Source organism: Vulpes lagopus, chromosome 7 (genome assembly GCF_018345385.1).
Source record: "Vulpes lagopus strain Blue_001 chromosome 7, ASM1834538v1, whole genome shotgun sequence".
Lineage (NCBI taxonomy): Eukaryota > Metazoa > Chordata > Mammalia > Carnivora > Canidae > Vulpes > Vulpes lagopus.
The window spans coordinates 111,996,146-112,014,863 of NC_054830.1; the positions used below are offsets into that span (position 1 = coordinate 111,996,146).

The 18,718-nt window shown below is 43.7% G+C and overlaps 1 protein-coding gene across 7 annotated transcripts in view; it reads left to right on the forward strand.

Moving 5' to 3' along the window:
- The window catches only part of P4HA2 (prolyl 4-hydroxylase subunit alpha 2), a 33,133-nt gene extending 19,438 nt beyond the window's left edge, over positions 1-13,695 (forward strand). For 5 of the 7 annotated variants that reach the window (XM_041762812.1, XM_041762811.1, XM_041762813.1 and 2 more), the window contains exons 10-16: positions 3,155-3,225; positions 3,470-3,569; positions 8,351-8,404; positions 8,967-9,032; positions 10,791-10,859; positions 11,196-11,292; positions 13,228-13,695. In XM_041762812.1, coding sequence (XP_041618746.1) covers positions 3,155-3,225; positions 3,470-3,569; positions 8,351-8,404; positions 8,967-9,032; positions 10,791-10,859; positions 11,196-11,292; positions 13,228-13,298 — 528 coding nt within the window. In that variant the 3' untranslated portion in view covers positions 13,299-13,695. Of the gene's footprint in view, positions 1-3,154; positions 3,226-3,469; positions 3,570-8,350; positions 8,405-8,857; positions 8,918-8,966; positions 9,033-10,790; positions 10,860-11,195; positions 11,293-13,227 lie in introns of all 7 variants that reach the window. The other 2 variants (XM_041762818.1, XM_041762816.1) reach the window with 2 other exon arrangements.
- The last annotated feature ends 5,023 nt before the right edge of the window (positions 13,696-18,718 follow it).

Here is an 18,718-nt window from a genome sequence, read left to right on the forward strand (position 1 = left end):
GAGACAGAGAAAGGCAGAGACACAGGCAGAAGGAGGAGCAGGCTCCATGCAGGGAGCCTGACGTGGGACTCGATCCAGGGACTCCAGGATCACACCCTGGGCCAAAGGCAGTGCTAAACCACTGAGCCACCTAGGGATCCCCCACAGCTAATGTTTATTGAGTTTGTTTTTTTTTTAATTAATTTTTTTGAGAGCACATGTGATTGAATGTGGTGGGGGGAGGTTAGAGGGAAAGAATTTCAAACTCCCGCTGAGCGCGGAGCCTTCTCAGGGCTCCTTCTCACAACCCTGAGATCATGACCTGAGCTGAAATCAAGAGTTGGATGCTTAACCGACGGAGCCACCCTGCTGCCCCTGTGTTCCTGAATTCTTAGGTGTGACAGGCCCTATTCTAAGTGCTTAACATATATTACATATATTAAATATCATGTCTGTTAAGCACACTGTGTTGTGTCACTGTCTTCATTTTACCCACAAGCAAACAGACCTGTGCAGATTGCTGCCACTTGTTCAACTCACTTTTCCTCTTTTGATTTTTAGCTGATTCTCTTGGGTTGTTCAGACATGATCATCAGCTACAAATAAGGAAAAATTTGTTTTCTCCTTCCTAATCATTATAGTTCCATTGTTTTTATCATCTTGTTGAACTGCTCAGAACTCCTTGAGCATTGTTAACTGTTGGCATCCTGGTCTTGTTTCTGAATTTCCTGGGGATTCCTCTGTTATTTCACTGCTAAGTATGCAGTTGGCTGTTGGTTTTGTACGTACGTCATCAGGCTATAAAATTATTTTTGTATTTCTGGTTCATGGAATATTTGTTCACATTTGACGTCATTTAAAGAGAACCAGTTCCTGCCATGTGCACACCCTTTTCCTATCTCTGGTGATTACAGGGTGGCGGCGGGGTGGGGGGCGGGGGGGAGATTTAGCTGGATCCCCTATTACTCTGCTTCTAATAGACTTGTAGTGGCAAGAGGTCCTACACTCGTGGGGAGATGGAAAATAGGTTCCTATCCTGGCCTCTGCACCTCATCCTGAAGTGACCTTGGCTTGAGGTACAAGGACATCTAGTGCCCAGAATCAATCATTGAGGTTGCTGAGGGATGGTCTAGCCAAAGTGTGTGGAGAATGGGTACTCGGACCCACCCTTTCCACTCCCTGAGTCAGCTGCAAAGTCCTCCAAGGAAGAAAACTGTTTCCCTGGTTGTCAGGTGAGAGAGCTTTGTTATGCCAGGACCTTTTGAGAGATTCCTGACTTGTCCCTCAGGCCAAGGCACTGAAACATTTCTGTGTATATTCATGTGGGGTGTGTGTGTGTGTGCATATGTGTGTGGCAGGGGCAGTGTGGGGAGAGTGTTGGGAGAACTTGTCTTTGAATTGAAGCCATGACATGAGCCACTACAAGCTGACCTCTCCTTTCCGGAGCCTGTGAGGGACACATGCTATTCTGGCTTTGAAGTAGGGCCCATGAGCTTACCTTAGTCTGCAGGGAATGCCTGGCAGCTGCTTTTTTAGGTCCTTGGCCTGCTTTCAGAATAGCTCTGCCTGTCTCTGGGAGCAGAACATAGCTTCCCCACAGCCTCCTTGTGGATGTCAAGCCAGTGTTGAGACTCAGATATTTGGAGGGGGTTTGGCTGCAGCTGCACTTGTCATCAGGAGGAATTGTACACAGGAGCTTGGGGAAGCCCTCTGCCCTGGGCACACTGTTGGGTTGCCAGAAATTGCTGCAGTAGTGCAGCATCCTGGTTACGGGATCTCCTGGCCAATATTCTGATCCAGCCACACCTCTCCATCCCTTCTACCTCTCCATCCCTTCTACCATCAACTCTTGCCTTGATCTCTGCTTGAGCTCCTTGCTGGCTGCCTTGTTACCACTTTTGCCCCACGTTACTCAGCTTTCCCAGAGGTGTCCACATTCTGATTGTGAGTGTCCCTTACCTGCCTTCTCTGTTATTTGCCACAAGGTTGCTTCCAGGCCCAGTCCCCACGTGCCTCTTTGGCCTATTCTCATCTCTTTCCTCTGACATCTAATCCAGTCATGGTATCACACACCCACTTTCATCCCTGGACCTCAGCATTGCTGTTCCTTCCCTGTTCCTGTCATGTTCCCCTACTTGGCGAACTCCTGCTTACCTGGCACGTATTTCAGCTAGGTGATCTCCCCCTGACCATTCCTGAGTATAGTATAGACTGAGCTCCTGCAGACATTAAACTGACTCCATTTGCCGCTCTCCTCATGTTGGGCTGCAGTTGGGCAGCTAGTTTTCTGCCTTCCCCACTTGATGGAATTGCATGAGGACAGGGGCCATGTCTTGGTCACCCAGGGTAGTGCCGGCCACGTAGTAGGTGCTCATTAAATATTTATGGAAATTAAGGGGAAGTGCTGTAGGGGTGGGGGTATCTGGGTCTTTGGTTCCATCCATGTGAGGTCATTAGGACAGTACACAGCTGAATCATGGCAGAGATGGCTTTGAGTATCAGGTGCTTCCTGGGAGCATCATTGTACCTGTCTGTGGAGATTCAAAGCCTATGAGGTAGGTTAGGGGTGTTGGTGGATGTGTGTACATTAGCATACATGTGAGATAAGTGGCTTCCAGGCAGCAGGTCACATATTTCAGCCTGTATGATCCTTTCTAGATTCTACCATCTGATCTTGTGAGGCTGCTGAGTAGAAAGTGTGCCTCCCTTCTTTGCTCTTCACAGTGGTGGAAGCCCAGTGGGAGGTGCTGCAGCAGGATGATAGTTTATTGGCAGAGAAGGTCGCTGTGGTTCAAAAGGACCAGGTCAAGCAAAGGTGGTGCTCAGGCAGGGGCTGTATGTATGCCTGGTGAGAAGGCAATCTGTCCAGGCAGATGGGTGAATGGACAAAGGAGACTCCATAGGCATAATTCTGCGGACAGCACAGACCTGGGTGGGAGCAGGGCTCGGCAGTGACTGAGCATGGCAGTGGCCAGGGTCTCACAGCAGAACAGGAATGTGGAGGCCTCAGACTACTGCTTTTCCCTGGCTTGCAGGATCATGGTGCCTTGTCTAGGGCCACTGCCTCAAAAACTTGTTTTCCCAGTTGGTCTGAATGGCAGATCTGGTCCCAGTCTCTCTAGGAAAACACTCAAGGCAAAGAAAGATAAGTCTGCCTTCTCTTCCTGCCTTCCAGCTTGCACGAGCCACTGTCCGTGATCCCAAGACAGGCGTCCTCACTGTTGCCAGCTACAGAGTTTCCAAAAGGTTAGCAGAGGTGATGGTGGGGGTGGGGGGTGGGGGGGGGTGGGGAATGATGGCTGCTCAAACCCTATCTACAGGGCTTCCTAGTTTCTACTGAAGGGAGCTCGGCTTGGCTTGTTCTACTTGCCGGTATTTCCCTACTTAGAATACACACCCTGTGTTGCCTGGTAGTCCTGGCCCTGACTCTAGGGGGAGAGTTTAAGACCTCATCTAAGCTACCTTCTCCACTTTCCTTTTCTTGGCTTAGCTCGTGGCTGGAGGAAGATGATGACCCTGTTGTGGCTCGAGTGAATCTTCGGATGCAGCACATCACAGGACTGACAGTAAAGACTGCAGAACTGCTGCAGGTACGCCTGGCCCCTATAGTTGGGAAGTGGGAACATTTCTGGGCAGATGGTCTCCCAGGGTGCCCCAAGCCAGGCGTTGGGAAGCTTTCCTAGTGAACTGTGTGACTGCACAGTGCTGTGAATATGGAGTGACCTCACACAGGGAAGCCAGAATTAAGCATGCCTACTGTCAGTCCAACAGTTATCATTCAACAGATATTGGTTGTCTTCTGTGTGCTGAGTATCATACTAGGAGCTAGGGTTCAGTGGTGGGCATGGCAGACCCATTTGTCTCTCTTGACTATGGAAGCTGAAATCCTGAGTTATTTTAGAGACACTGCTAAGAGAGCTATAAATATCTGCAAAGGTCATAGTTCTGATGCCTATGGTTCATACGCACTTAGAGGTAAATAAAGGGTTCTGTGATCCATTGGTAGAAAAAGTGAGGTCTGAAGAGGCTGATGAGAGTGAGGAGCTTTTTTCAAAGTAGCCCCTTTGGAACCCTGGCTTTCTGCCTTTATTTCAAAGGTGATTGTGAAGACATGGCAGCTGGGTAGAGCTCCTAATAATGTATCCTCTGGTATATATTGAGTTCAAATCAGTTTTGGGGGCAGCCCCCGTGGCCCAGCGATTTAGCGCCGCCTTCGGCCCAGGGTGTGATCCTGGAGACCCGGGATTGAGTCCCATGTCAGGCTCCCTGCATGGAGCCTGCTTCTCTCTCTGCCTGTGTCTCTGCCTCTCTCTCTCTCTCTTTCATGAATAAATAAATCTTAAAAAAAAAAGTCAGTTTTGGCCATGCTCCCTTCTGAACATTGGAACATCTGGGTTCTATTGTAAAGTGTTGACCTGAGACACCTCCAGAGAAGTTTCACTGGCATTTCTTTTTTTCTTTCTTTCTTTCCTTTCTTTTCTTTCTTTCGCATTTCTTTTAAAAGATTTCATTTATTTATTGAGAGAGACTGTGCAGGTATGTGTACAAGCAGGGGGAGGGGCAGAGGCAGAGGCAGAGGGAGAGAGAATCTCAAGCAGACTCCGTGCTAAGCACAGAGCCTGACATGGGGCTTGATCTCATGACCCTGAGATCGTGACCTGAGCCAAAATCGAGAATCGGGTGCTTAATTGACTGAGCCACACAGGCACCACAAACTTAATTTAATTTTAAAGTAGTTCTATAAACAAGTACATCGAAGGGAGCTTTTGCCACATCTCCCACTTGCACCATTTCAAGAGCAGTAGAGATTCTCATTGCACTAAGTTCATTTCTGTTGGCATTGTTGTGATTCATATCTTCATGGAGCATATCTGTTGTTGTTAACACATCTGCCACTCTCAGAGCCAGTGTTAGAACTCTCATGGCCATCATGGAGGACAGCATTCTGCTTGATTGGCTGATTCCATACCCTGGACCAATGGGCTGAGAAGACTAGATGGGATCTATGCCCCTGTTGCTATCTTGGCTGGCTCCCGGGCTACACCCTCTGTACCCTATCTCACATGCAGCTGAGAAGGCAGTATAAAACTTGGACTAGCTTCTCTGCCACAACCCTGGCTCCATCTTGTTTGGCTCATCATGTTGTAGGTCAGTAATGAGTGGGATCTGAATGCCAGGACTCCCTGTGGAGGGACTCTTAAAATCAAGGCTCTTCTGGAAGACCCAGACTATAGCTGTCTAGGGGCTGAAGCCCTATTTTTGTTTGCCTTCTTCTGCAAACTATTTTGGCATTTCCTTTGCCAGCCAACAGTGTTGAAAGCTTTGACCTGACCCTACATGGTCTGGGGGACAGGAACCTGGGTGTCAGCACCTTCTTCTAAGTGCTTATTTGTTGTGGATTGGTTGAAGTATAGTCAGTGCCTAGGCACTAGCAAGAGCCTGTACTCCATGGTCCCTCAGAATGTTAGGAATCTGGAAAGGAGTTGGTTCTTCTGCTCCCTGTTGACGCTCTTTCATCTGTAGTTGATGTGTTTGCACTAGATCATTTGGAAGAAAAAGAGCAATTGAGGCTTTCTTATGAATTGGATGAAGGCTTGTCTGATGCTACACTGAAGGAATTCTCTAAGATTGAGGGCACTTCTGATTGGATGTCTCAGCCTTTCTAAAAGAGTAATTTCTGACCATTGTTTTTGGTCTTCACTCTGATCTCAGTATCATAAATTACCCATTTTTCAAATGACTGGCTCTTCTACTTTCATAACAACACATCTAAAGATTCAAATGCATGCTTCCTCACAGGAATCAGTTTTCTTGGCGGGGGGAGGAGGTGGGGGATTTATTTATTTATAAATTTAAATTCAGTTAATTAGCATATAGTATATTACTAGTTTCAGAGGCAGAGTTCAGTGATTCATCAGTTGTGTAAAACATCCAGCGCTCATTACATTACATGCCCTCCTTAATGCCTATCACCCAGTTTTCCTATTCCCCCCAACTCCTTTCCAGCCACCCTCAGTTTGTTTCCTAGAGGTAAGAGTCTCTTATGGTTTGTCTCCCTCTCTGGTTTCGTTTTATGTTTCTCTTCCCTTACCCTATGCTCCTCTGTCTTGTTTCTTAAATTCTGCATATGAATGAAATCATATGATAATTGTTTTTCTCTGGATAGACTTATTTTGGTTAACATAATATCCACTAGTTCCATCCATGTCATTGCAAATGGCAAGATTTCTTTTTTTAAAATGGCTGAGTAATATTTCATTGTGTGTGTGTGTGTGTATATATATATGTATATATAGGTACATATATACCATATCTTCCTTATCCATTCATCTGTCAATGGACGTCTGGGTTCTTTGCATAGTTTGGGTTTTGTGGACATTGCTGCTAGAAACATTGGTGCAAGTGCCCCTTCAGATCACTACATTTGTGTCTTTGGGGTAAATACTAGTAGTGCCATTGCTGGGTTGTAGGGTAGCTCTATTTTCAACTTTTTGAGGAACTTCCATATGGTTTTCCAGCATGGCTATACCACCTTGCATTGTCAGCAGGAGTATAAGAGGGTTCCCCTTTCTCTGCATCTTCTCCAACACCTATCATTTCCTGACTTGTTCATTTTAGCCAAGGAATCAGGTTTGATGGATAGTTGCTTGTTATTAAAGTTCTGAGTTTGCCCAGATGGTGAAGCTGATTGCAAATCCAGAAGCTCCTAAGACACTTGCATTCTTTGCGGACAATAAATAGTATAGACACAATAGTATCAGCAGACGATCAAATGTGATTCCCAAAACTAAAAAGATGAACCTGCTATAGTAGTGCAGCTTCTTTCTCTCCGAGGGATCTACAAGTTTAAAGCATCCGATCCCACAAATGGGAATATTAGAAAGTACAGCCATACCCTGTAGTTCCATCAGTAAGCGGTGATCAAATTTTGCATAGTGCATTGGCATGATAATTCCAGTCATGTTTAAAATTTTCTTCCAAGTTTTCAACAACGGGACCCAAAGAAAGTGTTTGCAATATCACTTTATCAACTGCTGTAGCACTTCCCTCCTTAGATATACGTTCAGCCTTAGGGCCACCTGTTGAACCTGGCCACTTCACACTGTTGATAGAATTTCCAGGTATTTCTGGTGCAGGAATCTTGAAGGCTAAAGCAGCCTATGATAGTATATTTTCATCCACTGATTCTTCATATCAAAATTTTAAATTATGTGGACACTGAAAATCATGCTTTCCAAATTCTGCACTACATCACATTTGATGCATATTGCTTTCTTTTTAAATAGGGGATTTTCTTTCTTGTAAAGTACCCCCTCCCTCTCTCTCCCTCATGTCTATAGGTATAGGTCTTCATTATTGCCAGTTTTACAAAATCTCACATCTGATTCTTGGAATCGCCAAAAAGAATATGCAAAACATACTAACTTCCTGAAGACTAATAGCTGAGCCCCAGAGGTTTTTAGGGCTTCAGTAAGAAACAGTAGCCAGATGTTCCCAGATGGACATTGGTGGTACCACTTTATCTGTCAGCTTCCATGTCAAATTCTGTACTTCATCTTGAATTTTGTCTCATTCTGACCACTGCGGCTAGAATAACCATTTGTGACTTAAGACTTAGATTGTGCTGATAAACTGCTCAGTCAGGTGTTTATAGTTTATAATCTAATCAATGACAATCTGGTAGTTGCTTAAGCTAAGATGGCTCAGGTGCTGCTTCAGGTCCAGGCTCCCACTGGGACCACTGTTGGCTGCCTGTCCTGCTGTTTCACTTGGATGCAGAACTGCTCTATGCGGTGAGCCACTGTGAAAGGGAGTGGGATACATTTTCCCTGCTCAGTTTCACCAGGAACAGTAACCAGGGCACAGTGACACAGGTGGCAGGAGCAGTGTCAGGTACTGAGGTACCCAAGTTTGGGTACTGAGGTACTGAGTTACCCAAACTAGCATAAGAAAAAAGTTCCTGTCTTGGGTTTGTTGGTTTTCCTCTGGATTACCTTCCTATTGTCTTGCAAACACATAGGCCACGCCCTGCCTTAAGGAAAGCTCTCTCTGCTGCCATCTGAGTGTCCCTAAAGGGCTGGAGTTTCTCCACAGTGGCTGTCTGCAGGTTCCCCATCTTGTGTTTGGGAAACCCCATTTATGCTGTAGCCTTACTCTTGGACATGGCCGAGGTACATTTGAACCGTTTGGTCTGCCTGTGCTGGCAGGGCATAGTTACCATCCACCTTAGAGAAGATGCACTTGGGGGTTCTGGTTATTAAGGGGTACAGGTGTTTTCTGTTGTTGTGGGGAGAAAGTCTTCCTGGAGAGATGGGCTGCTTCAGGACTGTTCATCCTGCTGACAAGGTCTGATGCTGTTCTTTCCCACCAGGTTGCTAATTATGGAATGGGAGGACAATATGAGCCACATTTTGACTTCTCTAGGGTAAGGCCCAAACCATGGCTACTTCTAGAGGGCGCTGCTCCAGCTGTTTTGAGAATGCTGGAGCTTCTCTGAGCACTTCAGTCTCTATATTAGGCAACCCCCCCCCCCCCCCCCCCCCCCCCCCCCGCAAACCTTACCAGGACCAACTCTTTGTTACTGGAAAAGTCTAAATCAGGAAGTCTGGGGCCTGTGGAACCCAGTGTACCCTGGCTATTTCCCTGTAAAGCATAGGACCTCATTAGATCTTTGTGAAAGCTGTTCCTGGTTCCTGCCCCCCCCCCCCCCCCTTTCCCTGTGCCCTGGCCAGGGTTTCCTTTGCAGCCATGGCCCATGGTCCAGGCTGATGTATGGAATACATGCTTATAGCCTTCCCTTGACCCTTTTGGCCCCAGTCTTGTGAGTTGGGGGGTGGAATTATCTGCAAATGTGGGTGAAAGTTGTTATTTGTTGCAGCGACCTTTTGACAGCGGCCTCAAAACGGAAGGGAATAGGTTAGCGACGTTTCTTAACTATGTAAGTACTGGGGCCAGGTCCACCTGTTCATTCTCACTTAATTTTATAGAAAAATGAGCAAGATGCTTTCAAGCGTTTAGGGACGGGGAATCGTGTGGCCACGTTCTTAAACTACGTGAGTATGATGCATGCAATAATAAATGGGCCTTCGGGGAACCTGGGCCAGTGTGCTATATTAGATCCACTCCTGTCAGGGCTGACACCATCAGCTGTTGCTCCGTGGCTGGGCCCCTCTGGCCCTCAGCACTCTTCTTGGCTGGAGTAGGGAGTTGACACAGATGTTCCCATCTCTGTGCTCACCTACATCCCTGACTTTCATATCCCTGGCTCCTTTTGATGGGCCCAGTGCTAGTCAGGATTTTTGGGGTGAGTGCCCTGGAGAGTCCCCTCCTTGGAGGAAGAGTGAGGAGGCTGCCATGAGGCCCTTTTAAATGAAAGCTCCCTGTGTTTTCCCAGAGCTTGGTGGCCTGCCTCTCATCTGCTGCCTATCCTCCAGCCACAGGCCATTGGGTTTACATCCTATGTGAGGAGCAATTTGCTTTCCCCTCTGCTTAGCCCATTCTAAAGAGGCATACAAACTGTCAGGTAACTTAGAGACAGCAGCCCATGGCCATCTCTTCCTTTGGTGTCTTGTTTGAGTTAAGATTTATGTTCTGGGGCTGGCTGTGAACATGCTAGTGAGCAGGACATGTGGGGTCTTTCGTGGGGTTTACAGCCTAACATGAGGGACTTGCTTTAACCATAGGGCCAGTAATTCATTTAGTTAGCATAGTGACAAATGCCTGGAAAAAGTGGCTCAGGGTTGAGATTCAGAGAAGGCCTCCCTGGGGAGTAATATGTTGGTGGAGACTTGAAGGTTGAGTGGAAATTAGTTGGTGGAACATGCTTTCTGGCAGAGAGGAGAATGTGTGGAGACCTGGAAAAGGGAAGGAGATGGGGATGTTGGAAAAATGGAAGAAGACTGGTGTGACTCAGAGGTAGTAATTGAGACGAGAGCGGGTGGAGAGAGAGAGGCTGCTGAGACAGACGGGGGCTTTGGGTTCTAGAAAAGAGCCTGGATTTGATCCCCAGGGCTGTGAGAAGCCATCAAAGGTTTTCATCTTATTCGTTTACCATATGTCTGTTGAGTGCTCTTTAGTTTGTCTGGTATGCAACCTGTGGAAATATTTTTAAAACTCCACGTTTTATTACATTATAGACAAAAAACTTGAAGACAGCCAGCTGAGACAGAAGTGGTGCCTGGGGCATGAGTCGAGGCACGCTTTGTGGGCATAAATGTAGCCTCCCTTCCATGGAACTTGTGTTCCACTTAGTTTGAGGCCTCACTGGGAGAAAGCAGGACCTGTGGAGCCTTCTCTGTCTGCTCACCTGGCTGGCCCCGGGGAGGACTGCTGTTCTGGGAAGGTGAGGGTGGCACTAGAACCAGAGAAACAAAGCCCACAGTGGGGGCTACAGATGGTGTTGGGAGCAGCAGGGAGCTTTAGGGTAGAGCTGCTCAAAGGGCAGAGTGCCTTAGGTATGGCGCAGGCTGGATGGGGATTCAAGAGCAGGCATCAGCCTGGCATTTTCCGTGTACAGTCTCAGATTGTTCCCATCTGAGGATGGCCAGGATATGGGTATTCCCCAGGGCTACGGCTCTCAAGCACCCCTGGCATGGGACTATCCCAATAAAACTGCATAGATTAAGCAGGGTTTAGGAGGGTTAGGGTATGGGATAAGCTTTTCTTGGGGGGAGGGCCAGCTGTGGACCAGAGCCTTCAAGTGGTGTCACTCCTGCTCAGAGAAAGGTAATCTGCATACTTGGGTCCTTTGTGGCTCACTTGCTCTGAGAACTTTGAGTACAAGGGCCAAGCTCTCTGCCTTGTATTCTCAGATGAGTGATGTAGAAGCTGGTGGTGCCACTGTTTTTCCTGATCTGGGGGCTGCAATTTGGCCTAAGAAGGTAAGTTCTAGTTTTTGTGGGTCACAGGTTGGAGCATAGCTCAGACCTTGTTCATGTCTCTCAGTTCCATTCCCTGGCCTGCTTGATTCTTACTGTGAGGGACTTTATCCCCTTCCTGCTTGAGCTCTGACTTTTTGGCTTTAGTGTCCATCTGGGGAGATGGTGTGGGAAGGGAAGTCCTTTGGGAGAAGCTTGGTTATTAAATATCCTCCCCACCATGAAGGGTGGATACTTCTGTATTGTTGGAATCCCAGAGTCCTGTCCCTTTGTACATGGGAAAGTGAGAGTGTTTCTGCTTAGGGAGGTATTATCTGACGGGCTGTCTTTTTTTCCTAGGGTACAGCTGTATTCTGGTACAACCTTCTGAGGAGTGGGGAAGGTGACTACCGTACAAGACACGCTGCCTGTCCCGTGCTTGTGGGCTGCAAGTGGGGTAAGTGGATTAGCCTGGGCACTTTTGGTCAGACTCTGATTTGGGAGATACCTGCTGCTGTATTTTCACAGTGCCAAGGTGTCTTCCTTTTTGAGTTTTTTGTTTTTTTCCTGCTAACTGGTTGTTTCATCCAGCCATGTAGCTGTCCACAAAACTGATTCTGTTGACAGCTAGTTGGAAGTATTCTCAGAGATGCCCACAAGAGCTGAGGAGGCTACAAGGAGGAGAATAGCTACATAAGCGTTGCTTATGCCCCAGGATGGCTCCCAGAAGAGTAGACTCTGGTAGGGGTTCTGAGGGAGCAGTGGGAGAGAAATGGAGTCAGAATGGGGAAGAGGTCTCCTAGGCAAGCAAGGCCCACATGGAACCAGCATGTTGGGTTCGGGGACCAGCCTTTGTCATTTACGTAAGGGGAGGACTATGGTACAGGGGCCTGGAGATGAGGCTCGAGGCTGGGACCAGACCATGGAGGCTGAAATTAGAGCTTTGAGCTTTGTCCTGAGAGCAGCTGTGGTGAGTGAGGGGGAGGCTTGAACTAGGATGATAGGAAGTGATTGCAGAGAGGAGTTTATACCCTCATGGCGAGTTTTGGGGATAATAGTGGTAGGTTCACAGAAAATTAAGCATTTAGAATCTAAATGAAGCAAATGCTGACTTTAGGGAAAAGAAAGAATTGTACAAGAAATGTCTGTACACTATTAGGTGGCTCAGGCATGAGCAACATTTATGTGATATGATAATGTAAGCAGTTAATGATTGTTTATTTATTTATTTTTTAAAGTTATTTATTTATTTATTCATGAGAGAGAGAGAGATAGGCAGGTACAGAGACATAGGCAGAGGAAGAAGCAGGCTCCATGCAGGGAGCCCGACATGGGACTGGATCCCGGGTCTCCAGGATCACGCCCTGGGCTGAAGGTGGCGCTAAACTGCTGAGCCACCCGGGCTGCCCAATTAATGATAATGTAATTAAAATTTGTGATTTAATTCTGTTGGGGAGATAGAAGATGTAATGTGTCTTAGGGGTAGTATAGAAGAATTCCAAAATTGAAAGTCAAGAGATAGCAGTATCAGCATGTTATTTAGAAATATGTGGTTGAATGTCAAAAGAAACAACTAAAGGAGTTGAGTGTCCTCTAGAAGTGGGGTTTGGCAGCGGGAAGGGGTGGGGGGGAAGGAGATTGCTGTTTATCACTATTAGCTTTGTAGACAGTTTAATTTTTTTCAACTAAATACATTTATATTTTAAAAGCTCTATGGCTTCAGTAGTGCATTATTTATCATGCTAAGAGTCTGTGTTAAGGAATGAACTAATGGTTCTTGTGGATTTGAGGCACAGCTTTAGATGACTGACAGTGCTAGCACTGGCTCTGCTGCTCTCTTACCCACAGCACACAGACCAGATCTGCTGACCACAGGTCTTAATGTTGACATCCAGGCCCTCCACAGTCCTGACAGACTTCCTCATCCTTAGCTTCTAAATCTTAGTTCTTTATCAATAATATCAAGCTGCTTGGGGTCCTTGATACACATCACGGTTATTCATGTCTTGATGTCTTTCTCATCCTCTTCCCACTTCCTGGACCCCCTTGATACATGAATCATCTGGTAATCCATCTTCTTCCCTGGATAACTCCTATTCAGCACCATGTCCCAGCCTGGAGTCTCCTCTTCCCTCACATGGTTAGGTGTCCTTTGGTTCAGTTTCCATGGCAATGTACACATATTTATCTTTTTTCATGGGCAGACCTTTGAACAGTTATCTATTTATACATAGGTTTTCCTTACCAGCTCATGAGCAACTTGAGGTTTGAGACCATATCTTACTCAAGTTTGAGTCCCAGGGCCCAGTGCAGGATTCATCACGGAGGAGTCATTCATTTTGGCTGCTAAACTAACCAACAGGATTGTAACATACTTTCTTTCTGTTCACAGTCTCCAATAAGTGGTTCCATGAACGAGGACAGGAATTCTTGAGGCCATGTGGATCAACAGAAGTTGACTGACTTCCTTTTCTGCCCTTCCCGGCCCCACAGCCCATGTCGTCCTCAAGTTCCACATGACAGACACCCTTGTATGTTCCAGGCCCTGTCACTCAGGTCTTTGTTGGAGTGAATGTTTGTCTGGAGCAAAGGGAGAGCCGACTGGGGAGGGTCCTGGGTGACCTGGGTCCCGACCTCTCTGGTCAGCCTGTGCCACCTCTGGCCACCTTGGGTCAGAGTGGCTGCAGCAGAGTAAGGCTGTCTAGCACCTAGCAAGGTGCCTTTGTACCTCAGATGTTTTAGGTGTGAGGTGTTTCAGTGAACCAAAGTTCTGATACCTTGTTTACATGTTTGTTTTTATGGCATTTCTATCAATGTGGCTTTAACCAAAAAATAAAATGTCCCTGCCGGAAGCCTTAAAGAGCCTTATTCGGAGTATTTTTTAAATATGGGGGAACTTATACCAAGTTCGCTATTTCTTTCCTATGCATCTCCTCTGTAGAGGCAGAATCTGGGTAGTGAATACTTTAGTAGCAAAACCTTGACCTTGGGTTCTAGATGTGGTTTCAACACTTATATTTCTAAGCCTCAGTATCCTTTCTGGAAAGTGAGGGAAATAGTCTCACCTTGCCTTTTAGAGAATATAGTGATCGTGTATGTTCATGACTATTTTGCTGTTAGAATTTGAAATATTTTTTTTGAAATTTCTTAAAAATTTTAAGATACACACAGAACTGTTTATGAAACGTAAATATACAATGTAAAGAATATGAAGGTGAACATGAGCAATGATGTGACCAGGTTAGAGAAGAGATCGTTTTCAAATCTGTACCTCAGGGGACCCTTGTAATCCTTTCTTGGATCATATCTCCTATCCTGCTTCCAGTACCTTGGTGGTAACCATTGTCTAGTGGTTTTTGGGAGTTATTCCTTTGTTTGTTTGTAATTTTATTACCTGTGTCTACATCCTTAAATTAAGGATTATTTTGTTTTCCCTGATTTTGAATGTTTTGTAAATAGAATCATCTATTTTTGCAGGTGTTGGGCTTCTTTTGTTTGACAGTTGTTTTTAAGATTCATTTATGTTATATAGCTCTAGTTTGTTTTAATTTGTAGAGTTGCTTCAGTTTTGTTAATGTATATGGTAGGACAGTACTTAATATAGCCCATATACTGTTGATAAGATATTTGAATTGGTTTCATTCTTTGTATGTTATGAGTAATGCTGCCATTTGCATTTTTATACATGATTCCTGGTACGCATAAACACATTTCTGAAGAATATATATCTAGCAGTAGAAATGTGGAGTCTTAGTAGTTTTCAGATTTACCATATAACAAACATATTCCAGGGTGGTTATTCATATCTCACCAGGAGTGAATGAGAGTTGTTATCCCAATTTTCTCTAATCTCTGGTACTGTCCTGCTTCTCCATTTTAGCTAACTTGTTACATGCATAGTATTGTCTATTTTATCTTTATTTTATTTTTTAAAGATTTTATTTATTCATGAGAGACCCACAGAGAGAGGCAGAGACTTAATGGGACTTGTCCCACGACCCCAGGATCACGTCCTGAGCCAAAGGCATACACTTAACTGCTGAGCCACCCAGGTACCCATGTTATGTTATCTATTTTAACATAATTACTGATAACATCGAATACCTTTTTATTAGTCATTAGTTTTCTTTAAATGTCTTTTCAAGTCTTTTTCTTACTGATTGACTGGAATTTTTTAGTATCTTATAGACATAAACTCTGATGGTTATAGACATATACTCTCCTTTTTTTTTTTTAAGATTTTATTTATTTATTTATTTGAGAGAAAGCAAGTGAGAAAGCACAGGCAGTGGAAGGGGCAGAGAAAGAGGGAGAAACAGACTCCCCACCGAGCAGGGAGCCCAATGTGGGGCTCCATCCCAGAACCCCAAGATCACGACCTGAGCTGAAGGCCGATGCCCAACCACTGAGCCAGGCATCCGTATTTTCCTTTTTCTAGTTTGTCTTTTCAGTCTTAGTTTTGTCTTCTGATGAACACAAGTTCTTGATTTTTATGTCAGATTTATCAGGCTTTTCCTCTTTGATTTATGCTTTTTATATCTTAAGAAATTATTCTGTTCTCCAAAATGATCATGGTATTTCCTATGTTTTCCAAAAGCATTATAATCTTGTCTTTCATATACCTGGGTTTTATTTTTGTTGGTACAAGGGTCTACTTAAATTCCTACGTATTTTGTTAGAATAGAATAAGCTTATGCTACATTAATAATAAAACCTCTAAACCTGGGGATCCTGGTGGCTCAGCAGTTTGGCGCCTGCCTTTGGCCCAGGGCGTGATCCTGGAGTCCCGGGATCGAGTCCCACTTCGGGCTCCCAGCATGGAGCCTGCTTCTCCCTCCTCCTGTGTCTCTGCCTCTCTCTCTCTCTCTCTCTCTCTCTCTCTCTCTCTGTCATAAATAAATAAATAAATGAATGAATGAATGAATGAATAAATAAATAAATAAATCTTTACCAAAAAAAAAAAAAAAAAACCTCTAAACCTCAGTGGTTTTTAATATATAAAGCTATCTCTCTTCCAAAAAGAAAAAAATCCTTGGATTTGGGCACCTCCTACTTACCTAATACCATGTAATCTTCTTCTAGTATCTTCCATTGGCAGAACCTAACAGGATGCCAGCTGGTAAGGGAATATGGGAAACACAGTTTATAGAGTTGCAACTCCAATATAACAGCAGACTATAGAAAGATTTGCTTAGAGTTGAGAAACAACAACAAAATTATTGGCATGATTGGTGGGTTTTTTCCTCCCCTGTTTGATAGTCTTCAAGTTTCTTGAAAGTGTACAGTAGTATCTTTACTCAGTTTTGGAAAACTATTAAATCATTTTATTTTAATATTTTCTTTTTTTTAATTTATTTTATTTTATTTTTTAATTTTATTTTATTTATTTTATTTTTATTCTTTTATTTCAATATTTTCTGTGTTCCTTCTGGAACTTGGATTAAATGTAAATTAGATTATATCATACTGTTCTTAGTTCTTAACCTGTTTTCATATTTTTTATAACTGCTATATTTTGGGTAATTTTTAAATTGTTTTCTAGTTTATTCTCTTCTCTATTAAATTCACCTACGTTTTTCTTTAACCAGCTTAAAGATGTAATTCTATTATTTCCAGGCTTGCACCATTTCTGTTAAAAATTCATCTATCTTGTCCTTTTGTTGCTCTTTGAAAGTAAATTCCCCACAATCCCGTCCTCTCCCTGATGTCTGCTTAAGATTTTTCAGTGGTTTTACTATAATGTGCCTAGTGTGGGTTTCTTTTTGTTATTTTCTGGCTTGGGGTTTACAGAGTTTCTTGAATTTGTGGGTTGTCTTTAATCAATTTTGGAAATTTCTTAGACATAATTCAAATATTGTTGCGGTCTCATTTTTTGTGTCTCTTCTGAGACTCCAATAAGCTGGATGTTGGAACTTTTCACTCTTTCAGGTTTGATACTGTCTTCTGTTTCCCATTCTTTTTTTCCCCACTTGTTTTCAGACTAAATATTTTCATCTGTCTTCCAGTTAATTTGTCAGTTATACTAAGTAAACCCATCTGCTGAATTCATAATTTCAATTCTTATATTTTTCAGTTCTAGAGTATCTTTCCACTCAATTATTTTTAATAGATTCTAATTCTTTGGGGAACTGAGCTTTTTGCTTTATTCCATGTTTTTCTTCAACTAATGAAGCCGTTATTTAAAAGTTATTGTCTGGGGCAGCCCTGGTGGCCCAGTGGATTAGTGCCCGCCTTTGGCCCAGGGCATGATCCTGGAGATCCAGGATCGAGTCCCACATCAGGCTCCCTGCATGGAGCCTGCTTCTCCCTCTGCCTGTGTCTCTGCCTCTCTCTCTCTCTCTGCCTCTCATGAATAAATAAAGTCTTAAAAAAAAAGTTTTTGTTTGATAACTCCATGATAAAAATTTTCTGTGGATCTTTTTTTTTTTTTTTTTGCTTCTTGGTTGATGATGATTTAGGCCATTCTAGACTAGTGTTTGACCAAACAACTGGTCACAACAGTCTATGCAAGTTGACATTAAATAATTGACTATTACATGCCCTTTTACTTCACAACTTCTGTCGGTTCTACTTTAGACATTGTTTTAGTTTCCAGGATAAATAGATCGGTACTAAAAGTTGAAACCAATTACTATCTTCTTTATTTAATTAAACTTATTATAATGTTGATGTAGCTATCATAATACAGTACACATTCCTTTTTATTTTTTAAAGGAATCTGTACTGTATTTGTCTAATAAAATTCAAAACAAATTTACAACTTGTATGTTTGCTAGGGCTGTCATAATAAAATACCACAGACTAAGTGGCTTAAACAATAGACATTTATTTTCTACCAGTCTGGAAGCTTAAAAGTCCAAGATCAGGGTGTGGGAAAGTTTGGTTACTGAGATTGAGGTCTCTCTCTGGCTTGCAGATGGCCACTTGCCACAGTATGTCCTTACTCTGGATACCCCTCAGTCTGTGTGTTATGTATGGCCTAAATTCCTCTTAAAATAATACCAGTTGTATTAATTAGAACTCACGGATAATGACCTCATTTTACCTTAATTACCTCTTAGGTAATCTCCTCTCTCCAAATAGAGTTGCACTGCATTCCAAGGTACTGGGGTGGGGTGGGAATTAGAACTTCAACATACGAATTTTAGGGGAACATACAATGCTAATTGGACACCCTGTAAATTTGAAACACTACTGGGACTAAAAGAAGCAACACACTTTTCCTTATTCTTTGCAAATGAAATGTACTCATCTTGAACAAATGTGTCAATTATGTTTGCATTAAGAATGTCTTCACAACCAAAAGTTTTACTGATATTATTGAAGAGATAAAAGGATATGGCCTAACTAATAAAATTCTTAAATTGGAAAAAGTATTGACAAAAAATCTTGGAGGCAGGATCATGATAATGGAACAAATACAGCAGGATATATAAGCCATTATTTCCCCCCAAAATGATATGCCAAATTTGTGCCTTATTCAGCTCATAATCTAATGTGTAAAAAATCCTGCTTTCAAGGAATTAAAATATAACCCTTTTTAGTACTGAACAAAGGATATTTATATATTTTGTGAATTCAATGAACAGATAGGATATTAAGCCTGTCCTAAAAACTACACTAAAATAGGGCAGCACAGGTGGCTCAGCGGTTTGGCGCCACCTTCGGCCCAGGGTGTGATCCTGGAGACCCGGGATCCAGTCCCACGTCGGGCTCTCTGCATGGAGTCTGCTTCTCTCTCTCTCTCTCTCTCTCTCTCTCTCTCTCTCTCTCTCTCTCTCATGAGTGAATAATTAAAATCTTAAAAAAAAAAAAACCTACACTAAAATACACATGAATCCTCAAGGGAATCAAGATAGAAATGCAGTCAAAGCACTTCACAC